Below are 23,767 nucleotides of genomic sequence, written 5' to 3'. Positions count from 1 at the left end.
CCATGGAAAAAATGTGGTTGATTTGAATTGTATTCTTAACAACTTACAGGTAGCGTTTTCGCAGACAGAAGACGACGACAACAATCAGTGCAATAACCACAATGGATCCCACTGTAACAACTGGATAAAGAACCTTCCCGGAAATGCCTTGTTCTTCAGTCTTGGATGGGCTGGGAATTTCTAAAAGGAAATAACAAAATATAAATAAAATTAGGGTAGGGTGCAAGATAGTCAGAAACAGTGAGGCCGAGTTAGGTGCGTGTGTGATAGATTGCATGAACATAGAACCATTCCCAAGCCGAATCTTGTAAGTAAGTAAAATTTCTTAGCCTCTAAAGGAAGATGAGTCCACGAGTTTCCAAATCAATCAATCAATCCAAAACAAACAAACATACAAGCAAAAAAAGAAAAAAAAACAAAAAAACAAAGCAATTAATCAATTTCAAATTACCTTGACAGTCTTTGGCCTTCTTTGATGCCGTTTGTCCAAAGGTTGATGTCCCGGATGGACACGAAACACACGAGATCTGGGCCTCTTGATCCTGATAATGGTCTTTTGCGCATGCCTGACAACTAGTACTGTTAAAGAAGTAGTAGCCAACTGGACAGTTTACTAACAAAAAGAATAGAAAGTAGTATTTAGCAAGTTAGCTTCCAGATAATTCATCATGCAGTTTTATTGTTTTTAGGTACAATTCAATCGAGTAGCTTTCGAATGATTTTCTTCGAAAACCAATGTCAATTACCTAAAAAATCATGGATAGCTTCATTGCAAGCAAGTTTCTTCCAGGCGTTTTAGTTAAAAGTTAAAAACAAACGAGACTATTTTTGAAACTGTTCAGCCTAACGATTTCGAGAACCCATATCGTAATCTTTCTTCAATTTTTGTCCATCCATGCCTTTTTTGTATTTGTTGTGTTAATGAACTGTTCCTTCACTGTTTTAAAGTTCTACTATGATCAAATTTTTGATTTCATTTTTTTACATTGTCGTGAACAATTAGACTTTCTTACTCACCTTGCCAAATTTCAATCTATTACGAACAGCAGAAGTCGTTTTATTATAACATTTACGGCCGCCATTAATCAAACTTGTTCCAAGGCTTAGTTGTGAATAGAGAGAAAATGACGTCAAAGGCTCCAAAATCCTCACGGGTTGAAATTAGAATAACAATCAGCATAGAAAATTGCACGAAAAACAAGCCCAAAGTTTTTTTTTTTCGCGTGATTTTCAACACATGTTGTTATTATAATTTCAACCCGTGAGGTATTTTGGAGCCTTTGACGTCATCTTCTCCCAATTCGCAACACAAGGTTGTTTAATGGCGGCCGAAAATTATCGGAAATAAACGTTAAAATAAAACGACTTCTGATGTTCGCAATGGATTGAGAATTGGCAAAGTGAGTAAGAAAGTCTTATTGTACACGAAAATGTAAAAAAAAAATGGAAATCGAAAACTTGATCATAGTAGCACTTTAAGCGTTTTTTTTATATTTCTCTCAATTCGGTGGCAATTTTCTTAGGTCTAAATTTATCTTTAGTTCTTGACGGTTCCATAACGAGATAAAACATGACCTAAAAGTACAAAAAAAGACAGATGCAATAATATAAAGACAAAACTTCCTTTTATAACGACCGACTGCGTGGACCAAGCTACAACATGGTAAAAAGGTAGCTACGTCCCTATCTGCTACAATTTTTTTCAATTGAGATTATTATTTTTTTTATTTGTTTTGTCTTTCATACAGGAACAAAATGTTTGAACATGACCGGATGGAAAACTCTAGAGTACGTCTATCCCGTTTGTTATGACTTGCCCTTACCCGACAAAGGGCTAAAAATTTAAGCCTCTGGTTTAAATTCAATACGCGGAAAATTTACCTTTATCAACTTATATTTGATAATTATTCATGTGTCTTACCACATTTTGTCCCTCTAAGAACTTGTCCTTTATCACAAACGAGACCAACGACGCGAAACACTGGTGGTTTCGATGTGTCATATTCTATAACAACTCCATCTATATTAAGATCCAGATCTGTTTCGTTCAGGGCTGTCAGTAAATCACTTGATAACTCTTGAGTAGTCTGGTCGAGGTTAGCTTCGGAGGCATTACTGGGCAGTGGAACTTTCAAAGCAAATTTCACAGTAAGAGGAACTTTTGTGTCTCTTCTCCGACGCGTTCCAGTTTGTTCTCCACATTCTACTCTAACGTTGTCAATTGTACAGAGTTCGTGGCTACAAGCCCCAGCCATACCAAAACGTGACTTATTGAGAAGTTCGATGAAGTTACTGGCGATGACTTCGTGCATGTCTTCTCCACCGCAGTCATCAGTTAGATAATGCAACTCTCCATTTACTATTGCTATTGGTGAGTGTGTTCCTGAAATCATAACAATAAACAATAATTGCAACATTCAAGACGTCGGCTGACCTACCACTAACGAAAATTACAAAATTTCAAAACTTTTTTGCCAATCACAAAGCCACGTTAAACAACCAAAACCAATTAACACTTTCAGGTATAGTGTTTTAAAAACGGAAAGGTTTAGTTCTTTGAGATCTTAATCTAAGTAAAAGCCCGGTCACAGGCTTATGTTCAGCCGGGCATTGGGCGAGGCACACAATTTGGTGTGCGGAGAGGGGGATGGCTGTTTTTCAGATTTATGTGGCTTATACATGTATAAAATGAGAGTTTAAAGGGAATGTCAATTCTTACTTGCACAATCCGGAAGAGCAGCTTCTTTCTTTCCTGGCACTAGGGCATTGAACCAAATTCCGCTGGGTGTGCAGATATATAACGAAGCTGGCTTAGTAACGAAGCCATATCCTTTATTGCAGTGCACGGTGCAAAACATGCCAGCGGTCTGCCAGGTGTCACATGCTTTGGCTCCATTCTCTGGCGGTGACATTTGGTCGCACACAGAACCTTGTACAGAAGAAAACAGACTGTCAGTTCAACATACCAAGTTAGAAAGGAAAGCCGTAACTATGCTAAGTGCTCCGTCAACTAGGTGTGGTGTCAAACATAGACTGAGTTCTAGCATACAAAAGTAAATGTGAATCGGAGGTTGAAATTTTCGTCTCAAATAGTGATGAGTGTAAATTTGTAGATTGTGATAAAACAAAAAATAGGATTTGTCTTAAAAGCTCGCCACCCGTCAGGACAGAAATTCGACCTACTTAACGACAATCTACGTAATAAAGAGATATAAAGCTAAATGCATGACCATTATAAACAAATTTGACATTTACATGCCAAATGGGAGGAGGCTGACCATTTGGTTGTTGCCAAGGAATTAAATTTGTGGCTACCGAGAACGACTCCACTTACTAGCTTAATGTTAAGCTTAGACACAGAAACTCAGGAATGTGTAAGCTGAGATAAGACTTTTTTTATAGAACAGAGGAACGAGACGACATATTTTTTTGTGGCAGTGCATAAATGCACTTGGAACATTGCGTGGAATTTGCCTGTCACAACTGCAAACCCGCCTCCCCCCAAATCAATGTATTTTTACAGGTTGCCAACAGTTTGACAATAGAAGTGTCGACAGGTAAATGAGAAGCGGTATTGTAAGATACTTATAAGTGCCGTGTCAAAAAAATCTAGGAAAATTTCACGACCACACTGGCGTCGCATGCGATATGACTATTGACTTTTAATAAGCGCCCCCCTCTTTAACCCGCCCCGTCCTCTGCTATTTGCCATCCCTGACAATTCAGCCCCTTTCTCTCTTAAATCCCAACTCCCCCCCCCCCCCCCTTAAAGGTTACAATAAAATTTCAACGCAGCTTTAATTAAATAGTAAATCTTGTGAATGAAAGATTCTGCATACCCACAATAACAAGTTGAAACTTGCAATAAGCTGTGTTCCCTGCTTTATCTCTTGCAGTATAAGTAACGTTGTATGTTCCCCATGATAGACTACTTCCATTTTCTAAGTTTGTTCCAAAGAAGTCGACACCGACATTATCTGTTACAGTGACTCCAGGAAGTAAGATCGTATTCCATCTTTCGTGAGAAGTTATTTGAACATCACCAGGACAAGAAGTAATCGTTGGCCGCTCAAAATCTGTTCGAAAAAAAAAACCATAAGTGAAAAAAAAAAACAGCAACAAGTACAAACAAACAAACAACTAAACAAAGGAACGAACGAATGAACGATTTCTTCGCTATAGAAACTGCTAAGATTTGCGTAGAAAATTCCATACTGATAACGTAGCACCACAAAGGCCCGTGCAGTGTCTTTGATTGGTTTTTACTTGCGCGTCAAAATTCAAAACAGAGTAACAAACAATCAGAGACAATACATAGCCCGCGCCGCAGACGAAACTAACCGGGGTTAGATTACGTCTGCCACGCAGGCTAACAGTACACGGATCTCTATAGAGCTGCGATTTGGGCGTGCAGAGAGCACTTATTATTTAATAATTTTTCCTTAAAGTGTTTTCTGTGTTTTTTTTTTTCTTGCTCTTCAGTCAACTTCCGCTTTGCGGACCGCTTGCTATTAAGGACAGGAGTTGAAGTCCCGATGAAAAGGATTACTGAAAATTACTCCAGCTACTACGGACTTTTTCTTTTGCTGTCAGCAAACTTTGGTCCCGGAGGTCCCCGTTATAGTAAGAGTTGACTTTATAGCAAGAATAAAAACTGATCAAAGTCATTTAACGGCACGTATTAGAATTCATCGATTTAGACTGCAAATACGTACCCTGCAAAGTAATATTTTTATCCGTACACGAAGCATTAAAGGTTTTCGCCCAATTCAAGGGATAAAGACATCAGTGAAATGGCTGGGTGCTAAAATGCTAAAGCATTTTTTCCCCTAAGGCCTTTGCTGCGGGAAAGAAACAACCATTAAGCAAATTCCTCTTAGAACTAAAGCTACAGTTAGTATAGACTTAGTATAAATATCAATATTTGATATCATTACACCCACTTTCAGTGTTACGTACACTACTTTCCACATGTTAAAAAATCAAGACGGATCAAAATTCACCAACCACAGCCCACTTGCATGAACTTTTGAGCTTGTGGGCTCATTTGAATGAAACAAACGTCGGTATGCATCGGTCAAAATAACGCGATTTTTTGGGCTCATTTCAAACTGCAAGTTAAAAGATGATGTCGAAACAGGAATGCCGAAAGATGAATGCACGTAACACTTAAAGCAGGTCTAAGATGACAACAATGCGTACCTTTAACATAGACGAAAAACATGCAGCTATTACTCATTCCAGATGTGTCGGTGACTCTGTACGTTATGTACTTTTTACCAACATTCACGTTTTGCGGTGGAATTGTCCACGGAATGCTGCGTTTAAGGGGCTCGTTAGAGTTGTCGGTGGGATCTGGTACCTTCCACGTCACTTTTGCATATGATTGGCCAATCTCCGTTGAAATATTATCCATATTATTTGGACATGTAATTTTAGGAGCTTGGACATCTGTCGAGGAAACAGCTTTCTTTTAAAATAAAACTGACACGAAACAATTCTTCCTGGTTTAATTTATATTTAACGATTAGACTACAAGCCCGAGTTTTCTATAAGCGAATATGTAGAGCAATGAGCGGGCGTTTGTGTTTTATCAGCAAAAACAGTGGGAGAATCAATCAGATTCGCGGATTTTCAATATTTCCACGGTCGGCTTAAAGGCCATGTGTTACTTTTTAAAGGGAAATTTTGACTGTCAACTTAAAATAGGAATAATATATATAGAATCGACCTAGTGTTCTATGAGAGATATTCGCTCAAGGAGAAGTCAGGTTAGGCTTTCTTTGAAAATGACAAATGCCGTACCCAGGGGTGGGGGGGGGGGGGGGAAATGACATGCTTCAAATTTACAAAAATTCAATTTATCTAGACTCAAACATTTGTTAAATGCCTGAAGTGATGCAAACTGAATGCAACAGCAAATTACAGTACACTAAATTGAAGAGAGGTTGACACTGTGAAAAGCATAAACAATGAACGATATGGGTCGACAGCATTAAGCTTAGTAAGCTTAGTAATATTCCATTTATTTAGAATCAAAATATTTTCTTTCGTTGAGAGCTTTGCAAGCACGATTTTGCAACCTGTCTTATTATAATGTTCATTATGTCAAAGACAACGATTGCTTTTTTGTTTTGTCTTCCAAGTCAACATTTGGGGGCATCGTTCATGGTTTAGGATTTTCATGAGTCAACGTTTCGTCCCTCAGGTGTATACAATACGTACCTCTACAGATTGTTTTGGTGGTATCTGCACTCCATAATCCATTTGCAAGGCAGAATACCTGCTGTGTGCCTTGTAGTTGATAACCGTCCGTAATATCGCACTTGAAGATGCACTGTGTTTGATAAGTCACACCAGAAGGTATCTTGCAAGTACTTGGTTGAACCGTTACATGAGACGACGTTACAACGGCTGGGCACATGACAACTGAAGGGAAAAGAAACAAGACCTTTTAATTCTTATTAGCTAAGCGTGAGAGTCGTTACCAAACTGAAGGCGGAGAATTGCAGTCAACTCCAGCTTTGCGGGCACCGCTATTACAGACACCCCGTTATTATGGACGGGCGTTTGAAGTCCCGATAAATAAGGACTTCCTTTATTGCGGACAGCAAATTGTGGTCCCGAAAGTGTCCGTTATAGAGAGAGTTGACTGTAATATCACCTAGTTCAAGGTATTGTCTTGGACAGACAAAGCGAATTGAAGTACCTTCAAGAAAAAACAGGATATTTTTTCAGCGTGAGCGTTTTTTAATCCAGTGTCGTTAAACCAAAACCAAAGTGACCATTTTAACCAATCACAAACGACTTATAGTCCAATGATCCAATCTAAGCTAGAAGCAAATAAAAGTCGCCTGCGCAAAGCGCGGAAAACGAGTGCTACCGAGCCTCGATTGATGGGTGAATAAAGTGGCGCGCGTTTTTGAAAGCAACCACTAAACGTAGCAATGTAAAAGCAAAACAAACGCGAATAACTTTCGTCAGTCAAATGAAAGTCGCTCTAAGCTGAAGTACGAGAAACGTTATGTGGTGTTGCTTACCGTTACATACAGTCGTGCTGCCTGACCAGGTCCCATCTGCTTTACACGAGCGCTGGCTTGACCCAGTCATTCGGTATCCTGTATCACAGGAGAGGGAAGCCTGAGAACCAAATGAGGATCCACATGATAGAGAGGTTATTGATCCGTGGACTGGTGGCTGGAGAGCTGGGCATGATTTCCCTGTGGATAAAATATTCTCTTTAATTAGATGTTAACAAATGAAAAGCACTCGGATGTATAACCGGACATTAAGCTTTGGGTTAAACCATGTGCTTAGGCTGAAATAGAGTCGTAATACTATCAACGTGACTTCTTTGGGAAAACTCGACTGCTGAAAAATATCTACGACAAGCAGAATTTTCGTGTCACGCCATAACACGTCGGGTGAATAGCTAGTGGAAAATGAAATTTTTCTGCTGTCCGTTAGTTGCTTTACAACGGAACACAACCTTGTTTACGTTTTTAGTTAGCAATGAGACATGTCATCTTCCATTAAGCCATAAAACTCACTGTATTTTGCGAGAAAATAAACGTCGTCGATCGTTTTTACAGTTTGTGGGTATCGAATAGGGTTAACTTTGTGCTTTATGCTAAAGAACGCACCGTGAGCTATAATTCACGAAAGCTAAAACTTATTCCAATTTCAAAACTCACAGGAACTATAAAATAGTTAGGAAAATTTATTAATTATGATAATCTAGTTTATAAATTATGTTAACTAACATAGCTATTTTATTTTACTTAAGTATGATAATTTATTTCATCAATGATGGCAAGAGCAATGACTTACTTGCTACTTGCACGATAAAAGTACAGTTGGCCCGGTTTCCACTGCTGTCTGACGCGGAATACAACACATGGTACAAGCCAATACTAAGGTTAACAGGAGGTCGCATGGCAGGGTAGCTGATAGAGACGTGACCAGAATTGTCAGTAGCTATTGGTTCATTCCACGTAACGAGAGCACTTGACAAGCATTCAGGAGCGTAGAACACCATATTGCTTGGACATGTGTCATTGAAAGAAGGACGAGTGTTGTCTGCAAAAAATTTAAATATTAAAAAAAATATTTCAACTTCTATCACGACAAATAGTAATTTGTTCGATGTAAAATTACTCCAAACTGAACGAGATAGTCACTCAAGGAGGAAAACACAATTTTTTTTAAAGTGACTAAATCGAGTTACAAACACCGAACTTGTTAACTCAGTTTTCAAAACCAACAAGTAACGAAAGGAATTCGAAAACCATCCGTGAACGATAACATTGAATATATCCAATTTCTGTTTTTTTTCTTTTTAATTTGTTTTGCAAAATTGATTCTGTTCGTAACTGTTTTAACAGCAGTCGTCGTGGAAAATTTATAGCTAGAAACTCGGATTACGAGAGCGGTCTGTGTTTCGTGCGAAAGAATTTCGAGCACAAAATGAAACGCCACGGTAACCGAAGTCGAGTGACGTTTACTTGACAGTTTTACCCATGGCAGTTGAGCCTACATTTGACTTCCGGAAACATCACTAGGCGATCAGGTAGCAGGTCTCACAAAGTCTCACATGAATGGCTTGCCACCCCCTTCGGCAGAGCAATAGAACAAACAACAGGAACAATACCCCCCCCCCCCCCTTGAAAAAAAAATGCAACTGCTACACCAGAGGACCAGTAGAATTGCAAGCTAACTAGAGCTTCTATACAACTGTCATAAGGCATATATGATCAGTGAATTTCCAAACAATAGCGAGAGGAAAAAAAAAATAAAACAGAACGTTAAGTTATGTTGCGTTACCTCTACATCGCGTATCGTTCGACCCAGTCCACTGTCCGTCATTAGCACATACACGTGAAGAAGTTCCCTCCAGAACGTATCCAGGTCTTTGACAAGTAAATCTACATTTCTGAGAGTAATTACCACTCGATAGACACGAAGATGGAGATATGACAACGTCAATGGGACGGACCAGTGGGCCACAGGTAATAGCTAGAAAAAACAGCAACAACAAATATTGGCAGATTATAAATTTGCAGATATGCTTCACTCATCAATAATGTCAACATTTCTCTACCAAAAGGAGGTTTGGGACTCCGCATCAAAGGGCTTTATTAAGCGAGTCTTTCGCTTTGAGTAGACTTGTAATAATTTCAATATAACAAATGTCATCGAGAAAAGGGAGGGATTTGCTCAACAAAGTTACTAGGAACAATGGACATATTTAAGACAACTTCCACTACCCCCTCCCCTAGAAAAGGAAGAAATTTTCTTGAGCGAGAGAACGAGCAAAGTATAGGCATAGAAAGCTTTAAGTCATCTTTCATAAAAAAATATGTCTTTTTAAATTGACCACGAGGAAATTGTGTACTATAACGAAAGCTTTAAAGCTTTATTTGTTTTGTTTTAAGATGTGTTGTTCCTTACAACAAAAGACGATTATGTGAACTTATATTTTCATTGGTGAAATTGAATTAAAACCCTAATGTACACTATAATCTTGCTGCGTAAACAAGACTCTGCCTTCTAGTGCGAACGCTCTCTTTTTCATTTACACCCTTGTTGCAATTTGTATTTCTAGAACTATCCTTTTACACCTCTCACCTTGGCAGTAGGCCTTTTGTCCACTCCAGGTCTCGTTTTTTAGGCATCGCCTAACTGACGAACCGATCATTTTATAGCCAACATTACAAGAAAAGCTACAGTGTGTATCGTAAGGCTCGGACACAATGTTGGTACAGCCGGTCTTGACTCCATTTGATGGAATAGGGAGAGACGGACATGTTATAGCTGGAGAGAAATAAAAATGGATATAATTTATAAACAGAAGGAATAATCTGACATTTGAAAAGACCTTCTTTGCTGCTTAAAAAATTGCAAAGCAAAGACAAAGGTTGATGGGAGGCGCAGTGGCCTAATTTGTAGTGCGCCGGACTCCGGATCGAGCGGTCCTGGTTCGAACCCCGGCTGGGATCACTGTGTTGTGTTCTTGGACAAGACACTTTACTCTCAAAGTGCCTCTCTCCACCCAGGTGTATAAATGGGTACCGGGGACATAATGCTAGTGGGGGGGAGGTACCCTGCGATGGGCTTTCATCCCACCGGGATAAGCTCCGGCAGTGTGGAACGCATGCATCGTGGCTTCCCTTTAAAGTGAAAGGTCAAGCACGGTAAATTGATGACTTTGTCATCCCGCCAGCTCAACAATAAGAGCAGCAAGAACAAAGTTCGTCTTCAGTTAGAGCGGTTTCACATTTTTGGTGATGAACTTTGTCATGCGCGCTAGGAAAAATGGTGCATGTAGAGTATTGAGCTGAAACTAAATGGACAAAGCTACGCAATCTATTCTATCACGTACCTTGGCAAATGGGCAAAGGATTATCCCAGGACGCTGGAGGTTTGTTACCAGGGGCAACACACGTGACTGTTGATGAGCCATTCAAACGATGACCAATCGCACAAGAGAAGTTACATTGCGATCCATAATGATTACCACAGCTGCTCATGCGCAGTGGACCTCCCGGAGTTAAAGTCAGCGACGTGCAATTGATTACTGATGACGTTAAAGGTATTAAGATGGTCAGTACAAAAAAATCGTACAGTACAACTTGTTGTGACAGCTAAGAAGAAAGCAGTTTTTACCTATCACTTTAATAGCAAAGGTACAAGTGGCCTCGTTTCCTGATTGGTCCACAGCAGCATATTTGATCACGTGCGTTCCCTGAGTAAACCTTTGTGGTGGTTGGTAATTTGACGTCAAGGAAACCGCTGCTCCCAAGTTGTCAGTAGCAACAGGCTCGGTCCAGTTCACTTGGACTGAAAACAGGCCGCGTTCTGCATACACTATCAAAGGACTGGGTGGACATGTGGCACCAAACGTTGGGGGATAAATATCTGCAGTAAAAACAATACCACATAAGACACATACGGCACAGCAAAGACCAACGTTCTGAGGGTTTTTAAATCTAACAATATTCTATCTGCTAGCTGTTACCTCAAGTCGTTACTCAAATGCTCTTCAATACGGCTTATACACAGCAGTAAATGTCTGTTTATGTTGATCGAGGTGGGTTTAACTTTTATTCAGGGATGTGTGCTCACTTCAATGAAAGCTATCGAGGAGTACGTACCTGAGTTGCTATTTCCGATGCTGTGCAAGGTGGTTATAAGTTTCAAATCTGAACAAATTTGTTGATGAAACTGTAGTGTGTGATCATTCGAAAGAAAGCTATTGAACCGTTTCTTATTTTTTTAGAGTTTCATAGAGCGTTACTTTCGCGTGTTATGTAAATGTCCTGCACAAGATGGTTCTAACTTTTATAAAGTCTATGGATGAAACCCTAGTAGGTGGCCATTAATGAAAACTATTGAGCAGTACTTTCATGTGGCACTTTTATTATGCTGTACAAGGTTGTTCTAAGTTTTTTTCATTCTGAAGATGAAACCCTAGTACATGGCCATTAAAATGAAAGCAAGTGAGCAGTACTTTCACTTGGTAGTGTATATTATGCTGTTTAAGGAAGATCTAAGTTTCACGTTTGTGAATGAAATCTTGCGTTTTTGTCTGTGGCCATTCCGCACAAATACCGAGTGGTAAGTTCTTGTAGTATTTTTTATTTCGCTGTTGAAAATCATGATTGAGTTTCTGGACGAAAACCATAAATGTCTTTACCTGTACAGTTGATGGGATTACCACTCCATTGTCCAGAGCTTAAGCACGTCCTAGTCACATTCCCGTCAGTACTGCCATACCCACTCTGACATCCAAAAACACAGTTTGATCCATATGTATTGCCACATGATTTAGTTAGCAGTATGGCTTTTGGCGGGACGCTCAAAGGCGGACAGGCAACAGCTGTAATAGAAACGAACGTATTACCACATTTTAGTAAGTACGGAATAATTTACAGGTCTTATAATTGCGATGTAAACTAACTAACGCTTATGTATAAGGTCAAGAACAGGCTTGCGCCAGACAACGTCTCTGCCCTTTTTGTCCGCAAAGACACTACACACTCGCTTAGAAATAGTGATTTTGTCTTAGCGCGTTTTGATACTAAACGCTACGGGAAACATTGTATCAGATATCTTGGACCACTTCTATGGTCAAAATTAAGCAAAGACCTGAAAAACTCGCTGACTGTGGCTGCATTCAAAACTAAAATTAGAAAACTCAATCCTTTTGGACTACGTGGAGAACAATAGTAACTGCTGCAAACTCTGTAGCGCTTAAGACATTGTAAATATTAGTTTTTAGTTTTTAGTTAAGTATTTTAAATAACTTTTAGCTTAGCATTATTAATAGTATTTTAGGTATTTTAATTGTGTCCCCAATTAGTCCATAAGGGCTAAACACACAGACACGGAAATAAAGTTTTTATCTTATCTTATCTAACTCAACATCAAAGTAACCCTTACAATTTGTGTTATAGCTTAATGAGGTAGAGAAATGCCAAAGAAGGATTACAAATAAACAAAAATCGATAATGGTTAAATATACGCCTGGTGCTTTTCTGGAGGTCTCCTCGCCCTACCTACTTTATTTTTTGTTGAAATAATTTATTTTAAAATTGGATGATAAATTATGATGAATGATGATGAAATGCTGAAAGGTCGAAAACAATTACGAAAACCATAAACGAAACCTGTAGGCTTCATTTTCTGTTAAGAGCTTTATTTTTACCTTGACAAAGGAAATCCTGACCACTCCAGGTTCCGTTTTCCAGGCATGTTCTGGATGAAGAACCGATCCCAGTAAAACCAGAATAACAGGAAAACTGACAAACTGTGTCGTAAGACTCCACTGTTATCCCTGTACAGCTCTTTCTCATACCATTGGAGGGGATTGCTAGAGCTGGACACGTGACGACTTCCAAAAAAAGAACGAAAACGTTAATAGAAATTAGGAATCCCACCATTTACACAACTCGTATACAACTGAAAAGTGCCATTTGAAATAATGCTCCAAGTTGTCCTATTCGGTCCCAAAAATGGTCAGAGAATTGGTTGAGTCTGTGGCGAAATACAATCTCACTACGGCAATGCAAGTTATGTAAAAGTGTTTAGCTATTAAAAGATCACTGGCTACGTTTTAATATAACTGGTGATATAGCAATTTCGAAGGGCTCTTCTCAATATTATAAAGAACAAAAAAAGTAATAGTCCTATACATTGTATGTCTCCTTTGTCGAGGAAATATATCAGTGATAGAAATCCCAGCATGCACTGCGTATAGATGGACTGGAGTTACCGCACTGTTATCGGTAGTCTTTTTGGAATCACGAATTCAAATGTCTGCGTGTCTGCTGGACCGAGTCTGTCTTACTCTTTGTCTATCGGCCTGCCAGCCTGGGTGACCGCATAGCTTTCTGTCTGTCTGTCTGTACGTCCTTCTGTCTGCATGCCCGTCTGTCTGTCTGTCCGCCTGTCTGTCTTTCCGCTTGCCCGTCTGTCTGTCTGTATGTCTGTCTGTCTGTCTGCCGGACTGACTGTCTGTCTGACTGTCTGTCTGACTTTGGTTTTCTGTCTATGTCTTCTTTCTTAGCAGGCAATCGGAATGGAAAATGTTCTAATTTTGCAGTGCTCCTCAGTAGGTGTCATCAGGAGTTAATCCTTACCATTACACTGAGGCTGTGTTCCAGTCCATGATCCATCACTACTACATGTCCGTGTTCCTGATCCGGTCAGGACGTACCCTTTGTTACAGGAAAACTGGCAGATTTGTCCTGGCAAATTGGAACACGACTGCAAGGTTCCTTGGGCTGGTGCAGACAGCTGGGAGCAGCGGTTCACTAGTTTACAAAACAAAACAAAAAACTTTTTATTTCTGAAGTAAATTTCTGTTAATATCGTTTAGATTCAGTCTAGTGGATGTTTTCTTCGTTGATATGGAATAAATGAAATTAGCACTTAATTATCACGAGTTAGTAAATTAAAATAACTGCAATATAATTACACATGCATTCCGTTGATACACGGTGCGAGATAATGTATATGTATATTAGAAAAATGATAGTCTCTCGCATATTTCTATCAGGGTTAACATATACTACCATAATTTCTTTGTACATATTTTGTTCGCCTTTTGACCTTGGGATTCTTATGAATGTAGACCACAGAAATAAATTTCCAAAAAATACCATGAATTAGTCTGTCAAACCTTGTGTGACACGCGTAGCAGCAGACCTTACCTCCTTGACAAGTAAAGGCATCACCAGGTTTCAGTTGTACTCCCTCTGGACAAAAACATCGATGGCCGCTTGGATTTGGAAGACAAATGTGACTGCAGCCTCCGTTCAACTTAGAACAGCTGGTGGATCCTACAAGATAAGGCACAAGGAGTAAATCGTACAGGTCAACTTCCGTACATTTTATCATATATTATTTATATCACAGCTTATAATTTTTATATATCCTATATTATCGCCTGGTCGTAGCTCTGATACAAGGTATCTTTAATTATTTGTACTTTGTATTTTGTCAGGTTTTGTGGCTAACAGTTTTGTACGTAGCCATTTTTGTTCTAGGTTTCGTAGCTAGTTAACCCTGTGGAGATAGAGATCTATCTTTTTGTGATAGATGCGCATGGTTGCACTATTTGACATTTCCGCCATTTTCGCATTTTAACCAGACAAAAATGTTATTACTTTTGATTCGAGGCGTAGAGGAAAGGGGGGGGGGGGGGGGGGACATTTATTGGAATTCAAAGTGGTTGTAAAATGATTACCATTTAACGTTTCCGTGTGATCATGGATGTGCAATTCCATCGGACTTCCCATTCCATGAACAAATACTTCGATTCGCGCAGCTGACATGTTGTATTTGTGAACACTCTGGTTGTTCCAGTCAGACCAGTACAGAATGTCACCAGACAGAGCGAGTCCAAATGGGTGCAGTTTGTCCAGTGATAAATCCAGTATCAGTGCTCGGTTATTTCCTTGGAGGTCAACCCTTTCGATCTTATCAAGTTTCGCATCGCACCAGTACAGCAGTCTATTTCGGTAGTCCAATGCAAGTGAGTTCACCCAGATTAGTCCAGAACTGACAAGGATTGTCCTGGCAGATCCGTCCATGTTAGCTTGTTCAATCTTTGTTGATGATCCCCAATCACTCCAGTACATCTTGCTAAAATATCAAATTTATGTTAATCAATCAATCAACCAATCAATCAATCAATCAATCAATCAATCAATCAAAAGCAAAAATAATAATCAATCAATCAATCAATCAATCAATCAATCAATCAATCAATCAATCAATCAATCAATCAATCGACATTAGCAATATAAATCGAGTAAGAACAATGTATTTCGAGCCAGGTCCAAAATAAGTGAGCGATTTTATGAACTAAAAGTCTGGTAATGTTTGACAAACATTTGTAAAAGTTGCCGAATATTAGCATATGAAGTTATATTCGGTTAGTGAAGTAGTAGTAATGGGGCAACATAATAAGAAAACTTTTGTGTCTACGACATGGGAGCTTAAGGACAGTAAATTTTCAAGACACGTCTCTGCACAAAAGTCGTATCACAGCCAAAAGTCTTCTATCGCTCTTCAATTCCACAACAGACACGCTGGGTAGAGAAGACCATTTGTGACCATTAGACTGGAATACATTAAAAATGGTTACAAGTAATTCAAAAGCAAAACAAGTGCTTTTAATTTCTGGATTACCTTTCTGCAATATCGAGTATTATTGCTCTGGGCTTGTCAATACTTGATGTGATAAGGCTCCTTCTAAATGACCCATCCATCCGTGCCACCTCAATTTTATTAGTTCCCGCATCGGTCCAGTAAAGAATTCGTCCAACATAATCCACTGCCAGCCCGTCTGGAGTAGTCACATTATTGTGTGCAATGACTTCAACTGACGATCCGTTTGGAAATGCCCGAGCAATCAGTTTTAAGGTCACATCCGTCCAGTAGATCTTGCCTTCCACTGGATCGTAATCAACAGCTACGGGTCTTGAAATGTTTGTGCTAATTCCAAGAGGAAGGCAAGGGGTTCCCGGTACTGCGAGAGGAACCTTGTAAATTTCTCCCGTGTCCGCTTCAGCAAAGATCATGAATTTCTCTGAGCTTGACTTGTGGAACAAATCTTGGAAAAAAAAGAAAAGAGAACAGAGTTCGCGTGTAAAAATCTCTATATTGATATTGGGGGGTACTCACTAGCCAGCTTATCTTCCTTAGTTAATCAGGACTTGCTCCCTTTTAAGATATCTCAAAGAAGTAAATACAATAGGGCAACCAAATGCAAGGAAATGCTTTTTCTTGTCAGTCACTTTTGGTTAAACAACACAGTACAACACCGGAGGAGTTGCGATGGCCCAGTGATAAGAGGTGAGAGCACTTACCTCCCACCAATGTGGCCCGGGTATTAATCGGCATGGACCTGGCATCATATGCGTGTTAAGTTTTTTGTTGAGTTGCGAAGGTTTTTTCTACGCGTACTCCGGTTTTCCTACCGCCAAAAACCCAAACACTTCCAATTCCAGTTCCATCTCTGTGAAAGTATAAACCTTATTCCAAAAAATGGCGAAACATTTTTCCTGTGTCTACATGGTAATCGGCCCTCGTGGCCTCGTTTCAAGCCAAAGATTCTTCTCAATTCTGCACATGCGATCAAGGCCATGAGGGCCAATTAATAAAAAGAAAACCATTTCCATAAATTATTGGAATAAGGGGTATACTTTATAACGAGCTCTGGGATCATTTCCGTATCACGTGGTTAAATAAAATTATATTAACTAAAATTTTATCGTTCTTACCATAGTCACAGTTTTTCCCATCAGACTTGAGGGCAATGCCTGTTGAACATGCGCACTGGTATCTTCCTGGCTTTAAAATACACAGATCGCTGCAGAGTCCATTGTTTTGGGAACAGTTATGAGACCCTAAAAAAGAGGAAAACGTACATGAACTACAAATACATTGCAAGAAAAATTGGGCAAAATGATTATTCTAAAAGATGTGAAGAATAGAGCTTGATACCTGAAAATATCAAGGACGGATCAAACACGTGAATGTCCATTGGTTTTTGAAGGCCAGTTACTATCATATCCTGATTTCCACTGGTTAAATTATAACGTGATATGCTTTTGGTATTCCAGTCGGTCCAGTATAGCATGTTCTGGTACACAGCTAGTCCGTAAGGATGGATGTTGGCCGCAGATGACAATATAAGCTGTCTGTTTCCTCCATTAAGGTCCGACACTTCAATCTTGTCCAGTTTAGCATCTGCCCAAAACAAACGGTTTGTAGCTTGGTCGATAGTGAGTCCATTTGGCCAGGCAAGGTTTCCTGTTACAATGGCTCGTCTCGCTGAACCGTCCATCTGAGCTTGTTCGATCATTGGATTGGCACCCCAGTCTGTCCAGTACATCATACTGAAAGCAACAAAAAAAGCACTTTATATGTAACTGACTCTTATAGTGCATTTTGTAAGACCTACTGTTGCTGTTTTGTAACTTAAACTACTTGTAACTATTATTAGATTCGACTGCACAGTCGAACCTGTCCTTACGTACACCTCTGAGTTTCGGGTACCTCCCTCTTACGGACAACTCAGTTGGTCCAAAAGAGACATAACTTTATAACATTCCACCTCTGTAATAGGGACACCTCAACAATACAAACCCTTTTCCGTTTCATTTGGTGTCGTTATATAAGAAGGTTTGGATTGAATATTTAAAACTTACCCATTCCTCTCATCGAGTACAATCGCCCTGGGCTCATCAAGTCCATCTTTGATCAGCAGTTTTCTGCTTGTTCCATCAAGTCGAGCTACTTCAATCCTATTGGTTCCTGTGTCAGTCCAATAAATGTTTCGTCCAACATGGTCAACGGCAAGGCCGTCGGGTGTTTTAACATTACAGCGAAATAAGATCTTCAAAGAAGTGGCATTAGAAAAAGCGCTAAGAATAAGACCTTGTGCAATGTCTGTCCAATACACTCGATCCTCCACAGGATCAAAATCCAATGCAATTGGGCGCTGATTTCCTAGATGGCTAAAAAGAGTTTTCACGATGAAATAGTCCACGTCCAAGGAAATATAGTTCGTAGATTTGTCGTCGGCGTCAGCAAAGATAATAAACTTTTTCACCTCTGCAATTTGTTACAATAGTGTGTGTCAGTTCATTAGGTTTTTTTAAAGTTGTTACTTATGGGTATTCCTCAAAGCCGTCCTTTACGTAAATGGAAATAATGGGATTGAAATATGATATATTCTTTTGAAAGTCCCTTATTTGCTAAACATGTTGGAATTTCTCCAGGAGCCGTTTAAAACGCGATAAGACTAAGACAATTGCATTAAATATCTTATTCCTAGAGGTCAATAACGTAAGAGTTGATGAGATTAAGAAAATTACATTAAATATCTTATTTCCCAGAGGTCAGTAACGTAAGAGTTCCATAATGCCTCTCTCCTAGCGTGGAGAGAGTCACTAATTAAGACAGCTAAATGCTTTCCCCAAGAACACTATACAAGGACTAACCTTTGGTCTACCGCGTATCGCACTCGTGTGGCCAACCAATTGCTTATAAAACAGTATCAAGAGTTTCTGAGAAAGATAATTTAACACCTTACCTTCTTCGCATGTCTTGCCATCTTGCTTTACAGCCAAACCGGTTGGACATACACATTCGTAACCAGATGCTTTCACAACACAAAAATGGCTGCATCCTCCATTGTTTACGGCGCAAGGACTGGAAGCTTTGTAAAGCAAGAAAACATGTTCCGTTAAAGTAAAACAAACAACATTGTAATGTTTTTAGTGACAACAAATTGCTGTTTCATTTAGTTTACTATATATGGAGTAATTCCATGGTGACGGCCGCGATGCTCGCAGGGAATTTTGAAAACAAAACAAAGAGGGTACCAAATCGATTCTTGTGTGAGTGGCTCAAGTTCATTTTACTCCTAAAAGGGGTCAATCGACATCGTTAGCATGGGGGAGAAGTATGATTAAGTGCCGAGAGGTAACTGCCCATAGCATAATTATGCCGGTGCGCATATTAGACAATGACCCTTTCAATACCTGAAGGTTGACGAGAGCTATCGTATGCTACAATGCCCATAGGCTGTCCGCCATTAATATTGTAACTACGAAGCACTTTTCCAGTGGCAGCATCCAGTTGATGAACTTCCTTATGTGCATCCCAGTCAGTAAAGAACAAGAAAGGAGGGATAAACGCCACATCAAACGGATGCAGCCATTGTTGCTGGTAAAGTAGTTTTCTATTGTTGCCATTATAGTCAACGGATTCGACCTTGTCGTGCATGTATGTTGCATCTACCCAAAAGATACGTTTATTTCCTTTGTCAAGTTCAATACCGTTAGGCCAATAGAGATTAGAATTTACAATGGCGAGTCTTTGACTTCCGCTCAGTGAGGCTTTTTCAATTTTGGGGTTAGCACCCCAGTCCGTCCAGAACATAAAGCCACTATCGAGGTCCAAAGCAATTCCTCTGGGTTCGTCCAACCCCAAGTCAATCAACGTACGTTGGTTATTGCCGTCTAGGTCTGATACTGATATTGTATCATTTGTTGTATCAGTCCAGTACAGCTGTGATGAGTTCCAATCCACTGCCAGTCCGTCACAAACTCCAATTCCAGTAATGATTGTTTTCGTGCTTGCTAAGTCAATATGGAAACGTTTGATGTTTCGTTCTGTCACATCGCTCCAAAATATGTAACCCAAGCTGAAGTGAACATCTATGGCAACAGCTCTTGTCAAACCCGAAATAATGGAACGAACAGCTGCAGTTTTATAGTCGACGGCTAAAATATCCGATGTGTTTGATACCAGCAAACATGGAGGACTGCATAAGGCCGCTGCGAAGAAAAAGTCAAATATGTTTAATAAAACAGTATCTACATATATAATTACAAAATTCGTATAACCCTAATAGCGAGTAAGATATAACTTACTTATTTACATTCACACCAACTAAATTGATTTATCTGTTGGCTTGTTCATATACTGGCCATGGAACCTTGACATGACCCACTGATAATCAAGTAGCAGTGTAAACAGCAACAGCAATGACGTCTAAATATATTGACACGGCAACGTCAAAAGAGGACAACATTTACTCATTGTATGTTGGATTCAGACTTAGGCGGGAATATCAAAAACTTTCCCAGCCACCTTGAAGCCCCCTCGCTAGTAAAGCGACTTAATTTATTTTACTATAGCAACATATTTTTCCTCTGAAAAACGTGCAGTTAGGCTGCCAGGTAACACAGATTTCGTGACCCGATCAGCAGAAGATTAACCATGGCCAACGTTGGGATTTTGTCTGACTCTTTTACCTTGACAAAAGGACGTTCCTCCGCTCCAAGTCCCGTTTTCCAGGCAACGTCTAGCTGACGGGCCAATCAGGTTGTATCCATCATTACAAGCGAAACTGCATTGCGTGTCGTAAGGTTCAGATCCCATGTTAGTACAGCCGGTCTTGACTCCATTCGTTGGCGTTGGAAGAGTCGGACACGTCACAACTAGAGAGAAATAAGAGGGATTTGAAGTGTAAACGCTTTGCTTATTCTTTTTCTTTGTGAAACGGGGTAAAGTTTTGGTGTGAATTACAATTGTTTCTGGTGGCTGTGTCTTTATAACCTCTTGGTTAGTGCGCTGGACTCCGATCGAGCGGTCCGGGTTCGAGACCTGGCCGGGGCATTCCGCTGTGGTTCTTGGGCAAGACATTTTACTCTCATAGTGCCTTCTCCACCAAGGTGTAAAAATGGGTGCCAGCGAATTTTCTGCTGGTGGTCGGAGTGGGGCAACCCTTCGTTGGACTAGCATCTCATTTAGGGGTAGTAGAAATACTCCAAGTCGCTTAATGTTACTAAAACCGGGATAAGGTCAGACCTAATGAGTCACTTGGTTGGACAGTGGACTTAACCTACCTTGGCAATTAGACGTTTCTCCACTCCAAGTCCCGTTGTCCAGACAACGTCTAACTGGTGAACCAGTCAGATTGTAACCAACATCACAAGAGAAACCACAATGCGTATCATAAGGTTCGGATACGATGTCAACACAATTGTTCTTAAATCCATTGGCTGGGTTTGGAAGAGACGGACACCTTACAACTAAGAAGAATAAAAGGCGAGCTATTAGAGTCTGCTTTAACTTTCTCACATTTTGTTTCCTATGTTTGAACAACAACATGACGGAGAAAACGTCAAAGGGTCTTCAGTTGCAGTACAGTATTCTGTTAGTTGATCTTGTCGAGCATGGCAGTACAGTACAAAATAATTGTACACTTATGACTGTGATAGTACAGTTGATTTAATGTGTCATGAGATAACATGGCAAGTCCTGAGAAAACACGGAGTGACGTGACGTGACATGACTTGGCATGACATAGCATTGTATGACATAGCATGACATCGGTAACGTGACGAGACGTGACATGACGTGATATCACAAAACAGTGTTCAACATAACGTTGAACTGAAAAGAAATCACGTGATTACCTCAAGCATCTTTTCATATCACTTACCTTGGCAGCTTGGCATAGGGTTGTCCCAGTGCCCTGGAGGTTTGTTACCAGGGGCAACGCAAGTGACTGATGAAGAGCCGTTCAAACGATGACCAATCGTGCAAGAAAAGTTACATTTTGCTCCATAATGATTACCAGAAATGCTCTATGCGCAGTGGGCCGCTTGGATCTACCGTCAGCGATGTGCAATTGATCACTGTCAGATTAAAAGGGTATTTTTTTAAAAGTTAAAATACAAACATTATCAGGATATGACGTTTCATAATCACCACGGCACCTTTTACAAAAAATGTAAATTTGTATCGTAACAATATTTACTTTAATTTTTTAGCATTTTAACTTTTATGCTTTTTTACATCGCCACGAGTTGGTCTAGAAATCTTCAGTTTCAGCTTAACTAACCCTCCAATTAAAGCTCAGCTGATGCTAGGAAACAAGTAAAGGCCTCAGTACAACAAAAACTAAAGAAATGAAAAAAAAAACACGATTCTCTTGCCCTTGTCAACTGAATAATATTGCTTTAAAAATAACCAGGGGTAAACATCGGTTAAAGCAAATACAAAAGCAAGCCAATCATGCGACTTTTGCATTACTAAGCGCTTGGTTTTATAAGCAACGCTTTATCTAGGACCAGGCCTGATTGTAGAGGAATGGAATATAAAAAATAAGCCTTCAGTATTATTTTTTTTACCTATAACTTCAATTGCGAAGCTACAAGTTGCTTTGTTTCCTGATTGGTCTACAGCAGTGTAGGTGATCACGTGAGTTCCCTGACTGAGTCTTTGAAGCGGTTGGTAATTTGATGTCACAACAGGCTGGAATCCTGAGTTGTCAGTAGCAACCGGCTCGGTCCAGTTCCACTAGGGCTGAAAACAGGCCGCGTTCTGCATACACAATTAACAGACTTGCTGGACATGTGGCGCCGAATGTTGGAGGAAGAATATCTGCAATATGGAAGGGTATTATACGTTACGACACCTACTTAAAATATCTTAACAGGCTAAATTTTCCCAACAACAGAGTTGCCATATAAATACCTGTACAATTAATGGGGTTTCCACTCCACTGACCAGAGGACAAGCATGTTCTTGTCACATTTCCGTCAGTACTGCCATATCCACTTTCACATCCAAATGCGCAGTTTGATCCATATGTATTGCCACAAGAAGTGATTCAGTAAAATGGCTCTCGGTGGGATGCTCAAAGGCACACAGGTGACAACTTTATAAAAAATAAAATGCCATTTTAGCATGACTTCTAAATAAAGTAATTTTTTACACGTGACATTTTTGAATCAAGGAAAACAGGGGGGGGCGCAAGGGCCCCCCCCAAAATTAAAAAAAAAAAAAAAAAAATTAAAATACATTTAAAAAAAATTTTTTTTACACGTGACATTTTTGAATTAAAGAAATCATTATTCTAGTGCTAAAGTAGAAAGGCGCCCAAACAGGTAATCTTAAATGGAAACTTTAATGTGAAAAGATTAAACAGGGCTGTTCGGAGTGGGCGAGCTAGTTTTCAAACGCGACAAGCCCATCAGAGAACCAGGAGCCTGTAGAAACGCGTTACCCGTCTGAAAGACCTTCGGTAGAAAATCACCCATTTGTCTCTTCCGGGTTTGGTTATACGTCTCCAGTATAAAGATTCGCTCGGGCGATATTTTACAAAAACGAGTCTCGGGTAACACGTCCTTAGTATAAAAACAGCCCCATCACTAAAAAGTTTTTTCACCTTGGCACTGGAAATCTTGGCCACTCCAGGTTCCGTTTTCTTGACATTTTCTTGACGTAGAACCATACGCGTTGAATCCAACATTACATGAAAGCATACAGACTGTGTTGTAATTCTCTATTGTGGTCCCAGAGCAACTCTGCCGGATGCCGTTCGAAGGAGTTGGCAGAGCTGGGCACGTGATTGCTGTGAAGGGAACAAAAAGCTTACATGTAAACAGAGTGACGGTGTTTTATTCCTGAAAAAAATTTTCTTTACCTATTCTGAGAAAATTAAATGGCCTAGCTCACCCAACTTTTGGTGATTTCAAAAACTAATGCCCAGTCATTAAGTTAACTGAAATCGACCTTTCATGCGTTTATCTCGATTTTTATAAGAATGCTATTTATGATGTTAGGAAATTATTCTTGCTTGTTAAGTGGCCGTGATTTTCCTCTCTCAATCAATTTGAAGTTAATTGTACATAAATTTGAAAAATAAACATTATAATGTAAAATACCACGATCT

General features: G+C 39.7%; 2 protein-coding genes across 2 annotated transcripts in view; both read right to left on the bottom strand.

The window, feature by feature from the left end:
- LOC144629261 (uncharacterized) overlaps window positions 1–23,767 on the bottom strand; it is a 45,970-nt gene that overhangs the window by 1,515 nt on the left and 20,688 nt on the right. Inside the window, exons 17-42 of the mRNA XM_078487490.1 lie at window positions 20,931–21,116; window positions 20,337–20,522; window positions 19,059–19,856; window positions 18,608–18,733; window positions 17,721–18,126; window positions 17,014–17,408; window positions 16,791–16,916; window positions 15,697–16,120; window positions 14,750–15,147; window positions 14,214–14,342; window positions 13,641–13,814; window positions 12,707–12,892; window positions 11,696–11,878; window positions 10,666–10,917; window positions 10,382–10,576; window positions 9,628–9,813; window positions 8,824–9,015; window positions 7,831–8,079; window positions 7,041–7,220; window positions 6,226–6,429; window positions 5,203–5,451; window positions 3,840–4,076; window positions 2,720–2,929; window positions 1,922–2,383; window positions 452–613; window positions 48–180 (exon numbers count right to left, since the gene is read on the bottom strand). Coding sequence (XP_078343616.1) covers window positions 48–180; window positions 452–613; window positions 1,922–2,383; window positions 2,720–2,929; window positions 3,840–4,076; window positions 5,203–5,451; window positions 6,226–6,429; window positions 7,041–7,220; window positions 7,831–8,079; window positions 8,824–9,015; window positions 9,628–9,813; window positions 10,382–10,576; window positions 10,666–10,917; window positions 11,696–11,878; window positions 12,707–12,892; window positions 13,641–13,814; window positions 14,214–14,342; window positions 14,750–15,147; window positions 15,697–16,120; window positions 16,791–16,916; window positions 17,014–17,408; window positions 17,721–18,126; window positions 18,608–18,733; window positions 19,059–19,856; window positions 20,337–20,522; window positions 20,931–21,116 — 6,628 coding nt within the window. The remainder of the gene's footprint in view (window positions 1–47; window positions 181–451; window positions 614–1,921; window positions 2,384–2,719; window positions 2,930–3,839; window positions 4,077–5,202; window positions 5,452–6,225; window positions 6,430–7,040; window positions 7,221–7,830; window positions 8,080–8,823; window positions 9,016–9,627; window positions 9,814–10,381; window positions 10,577–10,665; window positions 10,918–11,695; window positions 11,879–12,706; window positions 12,893–13,640; window positions 13,815–14,213; window positions 14,343–14,749; window positions 15,148–15,696; window positions 16,121–16,790; window positions 16,917–17,013; window positions 17,409–17,720; window positions 18,127–18,607; window positions 18,734–19,058; window positions 19,857–20,336; window positions 20,523–20,930; window positions 21,117–23,767) is intronic.
- LOC144628746 (sushi repeat-containing protein SRPX2-like) lies at window positions 21,522–23,357 on the bottom strand. The gene is given in 5 exon segments (XM_078486868.1): window positions 21,522–21,674; window positions 21,676–21,725; window positions 22,221–22,386; window positions 22,388–22,473; window positions 23,261–23,357. Coding segments are annotated over 5 exon segments (552 nt in total).

This window comes from Oculina patagonica, chromosome 10 (genome assembly GCF_052425735.1).
Source record: "Oculina patagonica isolate OP01 chromosome 10, crgOcupat, whole genome shotgun sequence".
Taxonomy (NCBI): domain Eukaryota; kingdom Metazoa; phylum Cnidaria; class Anthozoa; order Scleractinia; family Oculinidae; genus Oculina; species Oculina patagonica.
Note: the sequence above shows the minus strand (reverse complement) of the source record. Positions and strands in the feature narration are given on the sequence as shown.